Source organism: Athene noctua, chromosome 34, assembly GCF_965140245.1.
Source record: "Athene noctua chromosome 34, bAthNoc1.hap1.1, whole genome shotgun sequence".
NCBI lineage: Eukaryota > Metazoa > Chordata > Aves > Strigiformes > Strigidae > Athene > Athene noctua.
In genome coordinates this window covers 147,593-163,195 of record NC_134070.1, presented here as the reverse complement: position 1 = coordinate 163,195, position 15,603 = coordinate 147,593, and the positions used below count along the sequence as shown (strand labels likewise).

Below are 15,603 nucleotides of genomic sequence, written 5' to 3'. Positions count from 1 at the left end.
ATTCAGAAAAGTTTTAAAAAATGTTTAAAACTCCCGAAAAAGGGAAAATCCCGAAAGGTTCACTCAATTTTTTTCCAAATTCCGAATTTTTTTCCCCGAAATTTTCTGCCATGAAATTTTGGCCCCGATTTCCCCCCCGGTTTTCCCCCGGGATTTTTTCTCTTTCCCGTAACACCCCGCGCTTCGCCCTTGCCGGAACTTTCGCACCCGAGATTTTTTTTTACACGAGATTTTTCACGCGAGATTTTTTTTTACGCGAAATTTTTTCACACAAGATTTTTTTCCACGATTTTCACGCGAGATTTTTTCACGCGAGATTTCTTTCACATTCTTACGCGAGAATTCTTTCACGCCAAGATTTTTTCACGCGAGAATATTTTCACGCGAGAATATTTTCACGCGAGAATATTTTCACGCGAGAATATTTTCACGCGAGAATATTTTCACGCGAGAATATTTTCACGCGAGAATATTTTCACGCGAGAATATTTTCACGCGAGAATATTTTCACGCGAGAATATTTTCACGCGAGAATATTTTCACGCGAGAATATTTTCACGCGAGAATATTTTACGCGAGAATTTTTTCACGCGAGAATTTTTTCACGCGAGAATTTTTTCACGCGAGAATTTTTTCCACGCGAGAATTTTTCCACGCGAGATTTTTTCCCACGCGAGATTTTTTTCCCACGCGAGATTTTCCACCCGCGTTTCCTCTCTCGGTTTTTATCCCCGTGATTTTCTTTTTTTCGTGTTTTTTCCGTTTTTTTAAACCCCCCGTGTTTTTTTCCCCCATTATTTTTCCCCCTTTTTTCTTTGGGTTTTTTTTTCCCATTCCCCCAGATTTTTTCCCGCTTTTTCTCTGGGCTTTTCCCAGTTTCCCCAGTTCTTTTCACCCCCCTTTTCCCCATGTTTTCATCAAGCCCCGCCCCTCCCCTCCCACACAACCGTTTGGCCACACCCACCTCCCCAAAGCCCCACCCTCCATGCTCACTCCACCCCTCGACCACGCCTACTTTCCCAAGCCCCGCCCCTCCCACCCCACCCCTTTCCCACAAGCCCCGCCCCATTCATCGCTCCGCCCCCTCCCTGGCCCCGCCCCCTGCCCAGCCCGAAGGTCACGGCCGGGTCAAGGCAACTTTATTACCAAAAAACCAGAAATTGTACAGCCGGGGGGCGGGGGCCGGGGGGGGTCGGGGGTCCCCGCGGCCCTTCCCCCCCGGGCGGCAGCGTCTGGGGACGGTTTTTCCTTTTTTTTTTTTTTTTTTTTTTCTTTTTTTTTTTTTTTTTGGTCTTTTCAGGCTTTTTTTCTATAAAACCCCCGGGGGGGGCAGAGGGGGGGCGGCCCCTCCCCGCAGCCGGGCGGTGGGGGAGGGGTAACACCGGCGGCGGGTCCTGGCGGGGCCGGGGGCGTCCGGGGGGGCCTTATCGGGTCTGTTCGACTGTGGGGAGGGGAGTGGGGGTCAGGGGGGGGCGGCATCTCCCCCAGAAACCCCCCCCAGACCCCCCCAGTGCCCTGGGAGCCACCCAGACCCCCCCCACGGACCCTCCCAGGACCCCCGAGATCCCCAACCCCCCCCCCCAGGACCCTCAAAACCCCCCCAAGACCCCCCCAGACACCCCTGTGTCCCCTCAGACTGCCCTAGGACCCCCCAAACCCCCCCGTGTCCCCCTCAGAGCCCCCCAAACCCCCCCCATGTCCCCCTCAGAGGCCCCCAAACCCCCCCCATGTCCCCCTCAGAGGCCCCCAAACCCCCCCCATGTCCCCCTCAGAGGCCCCCAAACCCCCCCGTGTCCCCCTCAGAGGCCCCCAAACCCCCCCCAGGTCCCCCTCAGAGGCCCCCCAAACCCCCCCCAGGTCCCCCTCAGAGGCCCCCAAACCCCCCCCATGTCCCCCTCAGAGGCCCCCAAACCCCCCCCGTGTCCCCTCAGAGGCCCCCAGACACCCCCGTGTCCCCTCAGAGTGCACCAAAACCCCCCCAAACCCCACCATGTGACCCCCAGAACCCCCACAGACCCCCCCCCGTGTGCCCCAGGACCCCCCAAACCCCCCCAGGACCCCCTCAGACCCCCCCGGCCCCCCCGCGCTCACTGTAGGAGGAGATGTCGATCTCGTCGGGCAGCTCGCTGATGTTCACCTCGAAGCGGTCCTGCACGTCGTTGAGGATTTTGGCGTCGTTCTCGTCCGACACGAAGGTGATGGCCAGGCCCTTGGTGCCGAAACGCCCCGCGCGCGCCACCTGGGGGGGGCCGGGGGGGTCAGGGCGCGGGGACCCCTCCCCACACACCCCCCGCAGACCCGCAACCCCCCCAGAATCCGCAGAGCCGCCCCCCGGCGCCCCATCTCCGCTTACAGCCCCCCTGTACCCCCCCCTTGCCCTCAGCGCCCCCCAACTGCCCTCAGGACCCCCCCGTTACCCTCAGCCCCCCCCCCCTTGTTTTCATCCCCTCCAACACTTCCCTCAGGACCCCCCCATTGTCCTCAGGACCCCCCTGTTTCCCCTCGGGCCCCCCAATACTGCACTCAGGACCCGCCCCCCCCCCCGTTTCCCCCACAGCCCCCCCTCACAAACCCCAAAACTGTACTCAGCCCCCACCCAATTCCCCTCAGCCCCCCCACTTCACCCCCAGGACCCCCAACACTGAACTCTGCCCCCCCCCCTTATCCCCCGAGCCCCCCCTCACTGCCCTCAGGCCCCCCAATACTGCACTCCGCCCCCCCTTTCCCCTCAAGATGCCCCCCACTGCCCTCAGGACCCCCCCTTTTTCCCCTCAGGACCCCCCCATACTACACTCAGCCCCCACCTTCCCCTCAGGACCCCCCCTTTTCCCCTCATGACCCCCAATACCGCACTCAGACCCCCCCACTGCCATCAGGAGCCCCCCGTTTCCCCTCAAGACTCCCCAACACCGCACTCAGCCCCCCCCTTTCCCCTCAGCCCCCCCATCCTACACTCACGCTCCCCCCCTTCCCCCTCACCCCCCCCCGCCCCCCCAGCCCCCCCCGTCCCCCCAGCCCCCCCCACCCGGTGCAGGTAGGTGTCCGAGTCCTCGGGCATGTCGTAGTTGAAGGCGATGTTCACCCTCTCGATGTCCATCCCCCGCCCGAACAGGTTGGTGGCCACCAGGATGCGGCGCTGGAAATCCTTGAACTGCTGATACCGGGAGAGCCTGGGGGGGGCCGGGGGGGTTAACGGGCTGTGGGGGGGGGTCCCTAAACCCCCCCGGAGCCCCCGGGCCGTACCGCTCCTCCTGGGGCATCCCGCGGTGGATGGCGATGGCCGGGAAGTTCTGCTCCACCAGCAGCTGCGCCAGCGCGATGCAGCGCTGAACCGACTTGACGAAAATCACCACCTGGGGGGGGGAAAAGGGGGGGTCAGCACCCCGAAACGGGGCGTCGGGGGGGGGCAGCACCCCGGAATGGGGCAGGTCGGACCTTACTGCCCGCCCCTGGATCCCTCACAGATATCGGGGTGCCCCCCCGAGCCCTCTGCTGCTTGTGAGCGCAGAGTTTGGGGAACACCCCGGATACCACCAGAGCACCCCCCCCCCCCCAATCTTGGGGTCCCTCCCTGGAACCCCCCGAGGCCCTTCTCAGATCCTGAGGTACCCCCAGAGCCCCCCCCAGATATCAGAGTCCCTCCCTGGAACCCCCCCAAGATCCTGGGGTAACCCCAGATCTTGGGGTCCCCCCCTTAGAATCCCCCAAACCCCCCTCACAGATGCTGGGGAACCCCCAGAGCCCCCCCAGATCTTGGGGTCCCCCCAACCCCCTCCTAAACCCCCCCAAACATTGGGGTCCCCCCCAAGACTCTCTCTAGACCAGCCCTGACACCCCCAAACCCTCCCCAGACCTCAAAGTGCCCCCCAGCCTCCCCCAAACCCCGCCCTGCACCCTCGCCCGGAGCTCCCAGACCCCCCGACTTCGGGGGCCCCCCCAAGCCCCTCCTAGACCCCCCCAAACATTGGGGCGCCCCCAAACCCTCTCCTAGTCCAGCCCTGACACCCCCAAACCCCCTCCAGACCTTCAGGTCCCCCCCTACCCTCCCCCAAACCCCGCCCTGCGCCCTCGCCTGGAGCTCCCAGACCCCCCCGACTTTGGGGGTGCCCCCCCCGAATTTGGGGGTGCCCCCCCCGATTTCGGGGCTCCCCCCGCACCTGGTTGAACTCGAGGACGTCGAGCAGGTCGAAGAGTTTGCGGTTCTTCTCGTTGTCCTTGAGCTTGACGTAGTACTGCTGCAGGCCGTGCAGCGTCAGCTTCGTCTCGTCGTCCACGAAGATCTCCATGGGCTGGGGGGGGGACACGGCGCTGAGCCCCCCCCGCGCCCCCCCCCGGGGGCTCCCTGCACCCCAACACGGCCCCCGGGACCCCAAAGAGATCCCGGGGACCCCTACGTTGTTCCCTGCACCCCAGTACTGCCCTAGGAGCTTCCTATATACCGATATGGCTCCTTACACCCCAACACGGCCCCCGGGACCCCAAAAAAGGTCCCGGGGACCCCCAAGTGACTTTCTGCACCCCAATATGGCCCCACAGGGGCTCCCTGTACCCCAACACTGCCCCCAGGACCCCAAAAGAGATCCCAGGGACCCCCAAGTGACTTTCTGCACCCCAGTATGGCCCCTAGAACCCCAATATGGCACATGGGGCTCCTTGCACCCCAATATGGCCACCGGGACCCCAAAAAAGCCCCCATGGACCCCAATATGGCCCCATAGGGTCCTTGTACCCCAATACGGCTTCCTAGCACCCCAATACGGCCCCCCGGGGACCCCAAAAGAGATCCCAGGGACCCCCAAGTGGCTTTCTGCACCCCAATACAGCCACTGGAACCCCCCAAAACCCCCTCAGGACCCCAGGAGATCCCAGAACCCCTTATGTAATTTTCTGCACCCCAATACGGCAACTGATACCCCAATACGGCCCCATGAGGACTCTACAGTTCCCTGTACCCCAATACAGCCTCTGGGACCCCAAAACAGCCCCCAGGGACCCCAATATGGGTCACTAGGACCCCATTACGTCTGTCTGCACCCCAATATGAGCCCAGAGACCCCTAAAGAGCTACCAGGGACCCAAATACAGTTTCCTGCCCCCCAATATGGCTCCAGGGGCTCCCTGCACCCCAATACAGTTCCTGGGACCCCTAAAGAGCGCCCAAGAACCCAAATACGGGTCCCTGCACCCCAATACGGTTCCTGGGACCCCTAAAGAGCCCCCAAGGATCCAAATACGGGTCCCTGCACCCCAATAAGGCTCCTGGGACCCCTAAAGAGCCCCCAAGGATCCAAATACGGGTCCCTGCACCCCAATACGGCTCCTGGGACCCCTAAAGAGCGCCCAAGGACCCAAATACGGGTCCCTGCACCCCAATACGGCTCCTGGGACCCCTAAAGAGCCCCCAAGGACCCAAATACGGGTCCCTGCACCCCAATACGGCTCCTGGGACCCCTAAAGAGCCCCCAAGGACCCAAATACGGGTCCCTGCACCCCAATAAGGTTCCTGGGACCCCTAAAGAGCCCCCAAGGACGCAAATACGGGTCCCTGCACCCCAATACGGCTCCTGGGACCCCTAAAGAGCCCCCAAGGACCCAAATACGGGTCCCTGCACCCCAATACAGCTCCTGGGACCCCTAAAGAGCCACTAAGGACCCAAATACGGGTCCCTGCACCCCAATACGGCTCCTGGGACCCCTAAAGAGCCCCCAAGGACCCAAATACGGGTCCCTGCACCCCAATACGGCTCCTGGGACCCCTAAAGAGCCCCCAAGGACCCAAATACAGGTCCCTGCACCCCAATACAGCCTCTGGGACCCCTAAAGAGCCCCCAAGGACCCAAATACGGGTCCCTGCACCCCAATACGGCTCCTGGGACCCCTAAAAAGCCCCAAAGGACCCAAGTACGGGTCCCTGCACCCCAATACAGCTCCTGGGACCCCTAAAGAGCCACTAAGGACCCAAATACGGGTCCCTGCACCCCAATACGGCTCCTGGGACCCCTAAAGAGCCCCCAAGGACCCAAATACGGGTCCCTGCACCCCAATACAGCCTCTGGGACCCCTAAAGAGCCCCCAAGGACCCAAATACGGGTCCCTGCACCCCAATACGGCTCCTGGGACCCCTAAAGAGCCCCCAAGGACCCAAATACGGGTCCCTGCACCCCAATACAGCTCCTGGGACCCCTAAAGAGCCACTAAGGACCCAAATACGGGTCCCTGCACCCCAATACGGCTCCTGGGACCCCTAAAAAGCCCCAAAGGACCCAAGTACGGGTCCCTGCACCCCAATACAGCTCCTGGGACCCCTAAAGAGCCACTAAGGACCCAAATACGGGTCCCTGCACCCCAATACGGCTCCTGGGACCCCTAAAAAGCCCCAAAGGACCCAAATACGGGTCCCTGCACCCCAATACAGCTCCTGGGACCCCTAAAGAGCCACTAAGGACCCAAATACGGGTCCCTGCACCCCAATACACCTCCTGGGACCCCTAAAGAGCCCCCAACGACCCAAATACGGGTCCCTGCACCCCAATACGGTTCCTGGGACCCCTAAAGAGCCCCCAAGGACCCAAATATGGGTCCCTGCACCCCAATACAGTTCTGGGGACCCCAACTTGGACCCATAAAACACTCGATGGGTCCCCATTGCTCCCTGCACCCCAGATACACCCCCATATAGAACTATAGTGCTGGGGAGAGTGTGCGTGTCCCTGCACCCTAATACGCATCTATAAAGGCTCTGGGGGGGTCTTTGCACCCCAATAAAGCCCCAGGCACCCCCATATGTAGCTATGAGTGCTCTGAGGAAGTCCCTGCACCCCAAATATACCGCCAAGCACCTCCATATATATCTATGGGTGCTCCGGGGGGGTCCCTGCACCCCCATACAGATCTACGGGTGCTCGGGGGGGGTCCCTGCACCCCAGCACACCCCCGGGGACACCCCAACAGGTTCCCCCCTGCTGTCCCTCAGGCGAGAGGCCCCACGCCCCGGGGTACGACACCCCTCCACCTCCTCCCAGTTCCTCCCCATCCTCCCAGTACCCCTCCCCGAACACCCCCCTCCTCCCACATCCCCCCAACCAACCCCCCCACCCCCCCCAAAAAAATCCTGCTCTCCGCCGGCTCCAGGATAAGGATTCGGGGGGTTCCGGGCGCCTGGAGGAGTCCGGGCCGGGCCGAGCCGAGGCCGCGCCGCGTCGTGCCGAGGCCGTCCGGGTCCCGCCGTCTCCTCGCCGCCGTCTGCCGGAGCGTCGGGGAAGGGGCGTAGGGGGGGGGCCGGGGGGGCCCCCCGTTTGTCTTCCCCCCCCCCCGAGCGAGAGAGAGACAGAGAGCGAGCCGCAGGCACTTACTGCTTCGAGTGCGGGTGGGGGGGCTCTTCGCCGTCCGCCGGGCGGTTTTTGGGGGACGGGCGGGACGGAGCGAGGAAGAGGAGGAGGAGGAGGAGGAGGAGGAGGAAAAAAAAAGGGGGCGGCTGGAAGGGGGAGACCCGAGAGATCTTCCGCAGGGGGGGCGGGGGGCAGCCCCCCGCGCCGGGGCGGGCGCCGGGGGCAAAGAAGGTAGAAGGGGTAATTACGTCTTGCATGAATTTGCGGCAGACGGGGCGGATTTCCTTGCTGAGCGTGGCGCTGAACATCATGACCTGCTTTTCGTGCGGGGTCATGCGGAAAATCTCCTGGACGTCCCGACGCATGTCTGGGGGGGGGCGGAGAAAAGGATTAGGGGGGGGTAGAGGGAAATGGGGGGGGTGTTGGGGGGTCAGGGAAAGTCACTAGGAAGAAAAAACTCCAATACGTGATCCTCGCCGTGGGGCTGTGGTGGGATGTTGGGGTCCCCCGATGGGCAAAATTGAGTATTACGGGGGTACAAGGGGGATGGGGGGATCGTTATGAGACTGGGGGGGCAGTTACGGGGCTGGAGGAGCAGTTATGGGGTCAGAGAAACCCGCCCAGGGAAAGAGACCCCAACACAGGGTCCCCGCTGTGGGGCTGTGGTGGGATGTTGGGGTCCCCAAGGAGCAGAGATGGAGATTAAGGGGGTACAGCGCGGCTGGGGGCGTGTTACGGGGCTGGGGGGGGGCTATTATAGAGCTGGGGAACCCCCTCCGGGGGAAGGGACCCCAACACGGGACCTCTGCTGTGGGGTTGGAAGGGGGTGTCGGGGTCCCCCCAGACGCCTCCCAGAGGCCCAGCGTCCCCCCCCGTGCCCCCCCCCGGACCCACCGAGCTGCTCGAGCATCTTGTCGCACTCGTCCAGGATGAAGTGCTTGATGTGCTTCAGGTTGAGGCTCTTGTTGCGGGCCAGCGCCAGGATGCGGCCCGGGGTCCCCACCACGATGTGGGGGCAGTTCTTCTTCAGCACCTCCTCGTCCTTCTTGATCGACAGCCCCCCGAAGAACACCGCCACCTGGGGGGGGCACGCTCAGACCCCCGAACCCCCCAAAACCCCCCAAACACTCTCTCTTTCCCTCCACGATTTCGGGGTCCCCTAAAGAATCTGAGATTCCTTCGCTGAAGGCAAACGAGACCCAAAATCCTCCTGATGGCCCCCCCGTATCCCCTCTCCTCCTCAGAGCCCCCACACACCCTATTTTCCATTTTTTGTACCTATTTTTGCCCTTAATGCTGACCCCAGCACCCCAGCGCCCCCCCGGACACCACAAACACCCCCAGGATCCCCCTAAACCCCCCAGGACGCCCTCAAACCCCCCCCAAGACACAACAAACGCCCCCCAAGATCCCCCCCAAACTCTCGGAACTTTCCAACCCCACCCAGAATCCCCCCAACCCTCCCCCGAATCCCTCTAAACACCCCTAAAACACCCTCAACCCCCCCCAAGACAGCGCTAAAGGCCCTCCGGATCCGCCCAACCCCGCCCAGGGCCCCTCAGGACCCCCCCAAACCCCCCCAGCAGCCCCCCAAAGCCCCTCACCTTCACGCTGGGCATGTACTTGGAGAAGCGCTCGTACTCTTTGCTGATCTGGAACGCCAGCTCCCGCGTGTGACACATCACCAGCACCGACACCTGCGGGCAGAGGGCGGGGGGGACGCCTCAGCGCTGCCCAAACCGCCCCCCCAAACCCCCCAGACCCCCCGGGGGGGCTCTCACCTGCCCCGTGACGGGCTCCAGCTGCTGCAGGGTGGCCAGCACGAACACGGCCGTCTTGCCCATGCCGGATTTAGCCTGGCACAGCACGTCCATGCCCAGGATGGCCTGCGGGATGCACTCGTGCTGCACTGCGGGGCGAGGCGGGAGGGTTAAAACGCCCCGAACCCCCCCCAAACCCCCCCCTCCCCGCGACCCCCGCGGGCACCTTCCGAGGGGTGCTCGAAGCCGCAGTCGACGATGGCGCGGAGCAGCTCGGGTTTGAGGAGGAAGTCGCGGAACCCGGAGCTGTGGATGGAGACGTAGGAGCCCTTCACGTCCTTCTTGGGCGGCGCCTCGGCCCCGTCGCCCCCCGCCGCGTTTTCCACCTCGTCATCCTCATAATCCAGCAGCTCGTTGTCCACGTCGTTCTCCGCCATCTTGACGGGGCTGCGGGGACGGGAGAAGGGTCAGAAAATACGGGGGGGGGGAGCGCCCCACAACCGGCAGCCGGGGCGCTGCCACAACCAATCCCCGCCCTTCCCGCCAAAACACCGGCCCGCCCCCCCGCGCTGTGTGCGCGCGTCCTGCCCTTCGTCCTCCTCCTCCTTCTCCTCTTCTTCATCACCTTCCCCCTCAGCCCCGCCGCCGCCATCTTGGCGCCCACAATGGCGGCGGGCCGGGGGCGCCCCCTCCCCGCGCGCCCCCCTCCTTTCCCTCCCTCCTCCCTTCCCTCCGCTCCCTCCGTCCCCGGGCGGCGGCGGCGGGCGCGGGCGGCCCCGGCCGCGGGGTATCGGCGGGCGCGGGGCGCCGATGGGCGGCGGGAGCGGCGATGCGGGGCCGATGGCGGGGCCGGGCCGGGCCGCGCCGCCATCACTTACCGCCGAGCGCTGCGACGGCCGCGGGAGGGAGTGGGCGGGGCTTGCGTCGGCGTCACTTCCGGGACCGCCCACTACGTCTCGTTAAGTCCCCCTCACCGCCGCGGGGCTGCCCATCGCGATCGCCTGATCGCCATCGCTTCCTACCGCGCTCCCGCCGCTCGCACCCCCACGTACACACCCGCTGCTCCGGCACCGGCAGCGTGTCCCCCGCCGCGGCTCTCGTCACCCGGTCGCGGCTCCCGCCGCCCCCCGCGGGGAGCGACCTCCGAGCAGGCGCCGCCGCGGGCAGCTCGGCGCCGGGGTCCTTCGATAGAGAACGGGCGCTCCCGTCGCCAGGGCGACGGCCCCGGCAGGGAGCCCCGCCCCGAACCCGCCGCCACCGCGTCGCTATGGCGACGGTTCCCGCCGCCGCGTGGCCACGCCCCCCGCCGGCAGGCGCAGCCCGGTACCGGGGGGGGGCGGGGACACCCGGGGCCCCCCCGAGCGATGAGGCGGAGCCGGGAGGAGCCGTGAAAACCCTTTATTGACAGGCCGCGGGGGCGGGGCCGAGGGCGGGGTCAGAGGTCGCCGGCGATGCTGACGGTGACCAATGAGACGGTCTCGGTGGGGATGCTCCGCCCCTTCTCGTAGATGATGTACAGAACGGGGGAGGGGCCCTGGGCGTGGGGGGGCGGCGCCGCCATCGCCGAGTACCCGCTTGGCCCCGCCCACACCTGCAGGCCCCGCCCCCACCAGCTGCTGCCGTTGGTGAAGCTCCAGCGCAGGGTCAGGTTCACCCCTGGGGGCGGGGCCGGGCTGTGGGGACACGCCCACCCCACCCCGCCAAACCACGCCCACCAGCGCCGCAGGTCGCGCCCCCAATCCCCAGACCACGCCCGCCCGGCGACAAGGGCCACGCCCCGACCGCCAGACCACGCCTGCCGGCGCCACAGGCCACGCCCCCCACGCCATTCCGAGCCCACCCAGTATGACAGGCCACGCCCCCAGCCCCCCCTGCGTCCCCTCAGCGTGTCCCCAAAAGCCCCCGTGCCCCCCCACAGCCCCCCCGCGTCCCCCCTGTGCCCCCCATGACCCCCGCAGCCCCTCCGTGTCCCCCCACAGCCCCCCCGCGTCCCCCCCCGCGTCCCCCCATGACCCCTGCAGCCCCCCCGCGCCCCCGTCCCCGCTCACGCTGGCTCTCGTGGGCCGGGTTGCTGAAGAAGAGGGTCCCCGCGGTGAGGAGGACGCTGGCGGCCGCGGGGGGGTCGGGCAGCGCCGGCTGGAAGGTGACGGCGGTGGGGGGGAGGCTCTCGCCCCCGTCCCAGCTCCGCGCCACCATCCGGCACCGGCACCGGAACCCCCCCTGGTTCCGGATGTTGACGCCGATGGAGCCGTCGGGGAGCTCGTAGGGCTGCGGGGGGGGGGGCGAGGGGGGGGCCTGGCTCAGCTCCACAGCTCTGGGACCCCCCCACAGCTCTCGGACCCCCTCTGCACCCTTGGGACCCCCCCCCCAGCTCTGGAACCCCCCCAACACACCCCCAGACCCCCCCCTGCAACCATAGAACCCCCCCACCAGCCCTGAGACCCCCCCCCAGCCCTGGAAACCCCCCAACAAACCCATAGACCCCCCCCCCGCACCCATAGAACCCCCCCACCAGCCCTGAGACACCCCCCTACACCCCTGGGACCCCCCTACAGCCCTGCGACACCGCCCTCACATCCCCAGAACCCCCCCAACAGGCCTTAGACCCCCCCCTCCACCCCCCCACATCCCAGGGACACCCCCATACCCCCGCGTGTCCCCCCCCAACACTGGAGTCCCCTCCCGCTCCCACAGACGCCGGGGGGGGTCCCCTCAGGATCCCCAAATCCCCAAACCGACCCCCCCCATCCTTCTAAAACACCTGAAACCCTCCCCAGACCCCCCCCCCCCCAACCTGACACTCATCGGGGGTGAAGTCCCGGGGGTGCCGGGGGGCGTCGAAGGGGATGGCGGGCAGGGCCCCCCCCCGCCGCCAGCGCCGCCCCCCGTCGTCGCTCAGCAGCAGCCAGACGCCGTCGCGCTCCAGCGTCCCGTGGCCGCAGAAAATGAGGCGCCCCCGCGCCGGCGCCCGCTGCTTCTGCGGGGGGGGACACACAGACAGAGCCTTGGGACCCCCCCACGGGTACCTGCGACCCCCCCACGGGCACCTGTGACCCCCCCCCCAGTACCTGGATGCCGTACCCGGGCCCAGGGGCGAACACCTGGTTGTCGAGGACACCCGAAAGGTTCTGGGGGGGGTCCCAGGAGACGCCGTCGTCGCGGCTGCGCAGGAGGAGGGTCCCGGGGGGGCCGCAGGCCTGGGGGGGGTGGGCGCAGCGGGCGAAGAGCAGCAGCACCTCCCCCCCCGCCACCGCCAGCGCCCCCAGGCTCAGCCCGTCCCCCCCCCAGCCGTCGTCCGCCGCCACCCGCGTGGGACCCCACGTCGCGCCTGGGGGGGACACACGTGGTCAATCCCCCCCCCACGGGACCCCCAAACGCTCCAGGGAGACCCCAGTGTCCCCCCACCCCCACCGTGACCCCTCCCAGGTTCCCCCAGACCCCCCTCAAAACTTTGGCCCCCCCAGGTCCAGTCTCAGACCCTGCAGGATCCCCCCAGACCCCCACAATCGCCCCAAAGCCTTTCAGATCCCCCCAAATCCCCTCCAGCCCCCCCAAACCTTCTCACACCCCCCAAACCCCCCCAAAGGCCCCCCCAAACCTTCTCACACCCCCCAAACCCCCCAAAGGCCCCCCCAAACCTTCTCACACCCCCCAAACCTTCTCACACCCCCAAACCCCCTCCAGCCCCCCCCCGATCCCCTCCAGACTCCCCCAAATCCTCTGGCACTCCCCAGATTCCCCCGCAGACACCCCCAAAAATCCCCCGGATCCCCTTCCAAGACCTCCGCACCCCCCCCAGGGAACTCTGAGCCCCCCCGAGCCCCCCCCCACCTCCATCAGGGGAGCGGCGGCAGGCGATGACCTTGGCCCCCACGTCGGCAGCCGAGCGCTTGCGGCCCTCGGCGCAGGCCAGCAGGGCCCCCCCGGGGGTGACGACCAGCAGCGGCACCCGGAAGGTGTGGACCCCCCCGCGCCCCTCCCCGCTCACCCACAGCAGCTGCTCCCGCACCACCCGCGGGCGCACCTGGGGGGGGACACAAGGACGAGGGGGGGTTAATGGGGAGCGGGGGGGGGGGGATAAATGGGGGAAAAATGGGGGAATATGGGGGTGGGGCGGGGATTGAGGGTGCTGGGAGCTGTTAGTGAGATGGGGGGGCTATAAATGGGGATAAAAAGGGAAAATATGGGGCGCGAGGGGCGGGCTTTAGGAGTGTGATTGGGGTTTGGGGGGGGGTCAAGGGGATGGGGAGGGTTGAGGGCCCGTTAATGGGGGTGTGGGGGGGCATTGGGGGGGCCGAAGAGCATTAATGGGGGTGTTGGGGGGTACTGGGGGGGCGAGGGGGGTTTGGGGGGGTCGGGGAGCATTGATGGGGGCGGGGAGGTGCTGGGGGCGCACTGGGGGTGTGGGGGGGCCCCGGGGGGCACTAACGGGGTCACTGATGGTACCGGGGGGCAGCAGGGACACGGTGTGGGGGGGGTGGGGATCCCCGGGGGGTATTTGGGGGTCCCGGGACGCGGGTGGGGGGATGTGGGGGGGTCCCGTCCCACCCCCGGTACCGTCTCGGGGGTCGCGACCCAACGGGCGGCGGCGCCGATCGCCAGGAGCAGCCCCGGGAGGAGCCGCCACGGAGCCATCGCGGCCCCTTTAAGAAGCCACCCGGAAGCGCCGCCGTCACGTGACGCCGCCCGCGCGCCGTAGGGCGGGGCCCGGCCTTAAAGCGGCAACGGCCGGAGATAGGCGGCGCGGTGGGGCCCGCCGGCGGGCAACGGGGCCGGGTTTTGCGGGGAAAAAAAAAACAAAAATAACTTCGGAAAAGCCGGTTTGTCGCAGCTTTATTGCACTTTTTTGCGCCCCTCAAACCCCCCCCGGCCCCGCCCCGTGCCGAGCGGGGGCGGGGCGAAGGCGGCTCTGCCCCACCCGTGTACCTTTAAAGGCTGGGGTCTGCCTTAGCCCCGCCCCCCTTCGCGGGAGGGGGCGTGGCCTAGACGAGGCCACACACCCCCCTCGGGCCGGGAGGCCCCGGGGCATGCTGGGAAGCGTCCGCTCAGGGCTCGGCCAATCGCAGCATCGGGCCGGAGGGGGTGGGGACGCTGTGGGGGGGAGTCAGGGGTCACAAGCAGGGGTCAGAGGTCACCCAGAGGTCACACCCATGGGTCTGGGGTCACCCGGGGGCAACTCGAGATTCACCCTGGGGTCATGAAAGGGTCAGGGGTCACTCAGGGGCCACCCAAGGTCCCCCCTGGGGAGCAGCCAACGGTCACACAGGGTCAGGGGTCACCCAGGAGGGGCCGCCACAGCCCCGGAGTCACGCGGGGGTCAGAGGTCACGCACCTGCGCAGCAGCTGAGCCCCCAGCAGGTCGTGCAGCAGGTACCCGACCCCCAGGCGGGCGCCCGGGGGGGCCCTTCGCTGCCGCAGCTCCCCCAGAGGCACCTCCCGGTGCCGCGACCGGCGGACGGCGCCCAGCAGCGCCCGGCGCCCTGCGGGGTCAGAGGTCAGGGGTCACACCGAGGGCGCAGGGGAGGAGGCAGCGATTTTGGGCGGGAGGGATACAGGGGGGGTCCCCACGCACCGCGGATGAAGGCCCGGACGAAGCGCCCGACCCCCGGCACCGCCAGCCACCAGCTCCCGGCATCGCGCACGGTCAGGACCCCCGCGGCCACCAGCTGCCTGGGGGGGGACACGGGGGGGGACGTTGGGGGACGGGCAGCACCCGCGGGGGGGTCAACAACCGCCCCAACGCCCCCCCAGGACCCCCAATTGCTGTGGGGGGTCCCAAACTCCCCTCCGGGACCCCGAAGAGCCGCGGGGGGGCCCCACAACACCCCCAGGACCCAAAATTGCCGCGGAGGGACCCCCACACCCTCCCCGGACCCCAAATCGCCGCGGGGGGGCCCCAACACGCCTCCGAGACTCCGAATCACCGCGGGGCCCCCCAGACCCCCCTGGGATCCCGGATCGCCGTGGAGGAGCCCCCACACACCCCCCGCCCAAGACCCAAAAATGCCACGGGGGGGCCCCAAGCACCCTCCGGGACCCCGAATCGCCGCGAGGGGGCCCCTCGCCGTGTCCCCCCCCCTCCCCGTACGTGACGTCGCCGTCGCCGAAGCCCAGTGCCCGCAGGCGGGTCTGGTCGTAGCCCAGGTCGGGGTAAGCGGCCACGGCCGCATCCAGGAACCGCCGCACCAGCCCCTCCCGGGGGGTCCCCGCCACCGCCGCCAGCACCTGGGGGGGGGTCAGGGAGTCAGCGGAGACCCCAAAACCTCCCCAAATCCCCCCCAAACCCCCCCCCGGCACCTTCTCCCTGTAGAGCTCCGTGAAAACGACCCCCAGCGTGTCGGCGCCCAGGCCCAGGTGCAGGAACCGGATCCGCCCCTCGTCCCGGAGGCGGTTCTGGGGGGGTCAGGGGGGGTCAGGAGGTGCTGTCGGTCCGGGGGGTGTCCGCCGCGCCCCCCCCCCCGCGCGGGGCTCACCAGGTGGCGGTCGACAGCGGTGCGGTCGGCGACGAGGTCGTA

General features: G+C 67.1%; 4 protein-coding genes across 4 annotated transcripts in view; 1 reads left to right on the top strand and 3 right to left on the bottom strand.

Moving 5' to 3' along the window:
- Positions 1 to 15,603, top strand: part of LOC141972579 (uncharacterized) — a 710,276-nt gene that overhangs the window by 610,994 nt on the left and 83,679 nt on the right. The window lies entirely within an intron of this gene.
- DDX39B (DExD-box helicase 39B) lies at positions 1,292 to 10,064 on the bottom strand. Its single transcript, XM_074930540.1, has 11 exons — positions 9,967 to 10,064; positions 9,315 to 9,535; positions 9,110 to 9,237; positions 8,933 to 9,025; positions 8,223 to 8,406; positions 7,577 to 7,695; positions 4,158 to 4,289; positions 3,244 to 3,353; positions 3,026 to 3,170; positions 2,092 to 2,239; positions 1,292 to 1,441 (listed from the first exon to the last, which is right to left on the bottom strand). Exons 2-11 carry the CDS (start codon positions 9,523 to 9,525, stop codon positions 1,425 to 1,427), a joined length of 1,287 nt encoding a protein of 428 aa, XP_074786641.1. The 5' UTR covers positions 9,526 to 9,535; positions 9,967 to 10,064; the 3' UTR covers positions 1,292 to 1,424.
- Positions 10,494 to 13,748, bottom strand: NEU1 (neuraminidase 1). Its single transcript, XM_074930546.1, has 6 exons — positions 13,646 to 13,748; positions 12,920 to 13,112; positions 12,157 to 12,416; positions 11,883 to 12,065; positions 11,137 to 11,356; positions 10,494 to 10,744 (listed from the first exon to the last, which is right to left on the bottom strand). The coding sequence occupies exons 1-6, from the start codon at positions 13,721 to 13,723 to the stop codon at positions 10,524 to 10,526; spliced, it is 1,155 nt and encodes a 384-aa protein (XP_074786647.1). The 5' UTR covers positions 13,724 to 13,748; the 3' UTR covers positions 10,494 to 10,523.
- The window catches only part of SKIC2 (SKI2 subunit of superkiller complex), a 13,278-nt gene continuing 11,580 nt past the window's right edge, over positions 13,906 to 15,603 (bottom strand). The window contains 6 exon segments of the mRNA XM_074930428.1: positions 13,906 to 14,277; positions 14,421 to 14,568; positions 14,661 to 14,758; positions 15,177 to 15,313; positions 15,386 to 15,481; positions 15,562 to 15,601. Of these exon segments, the coding sequence (XP_074786529.1) occupies positions 14,220 to 14,277; positions 14,421 to 14,568; positions 14,661 to 14,758; positions 15,177 to 15,313; positions 15,386 to 15,481; positions 15,562 to 15,601 (577 nt within the window). The 3' untranslated portion in view covers positions 13,906 to 14,219.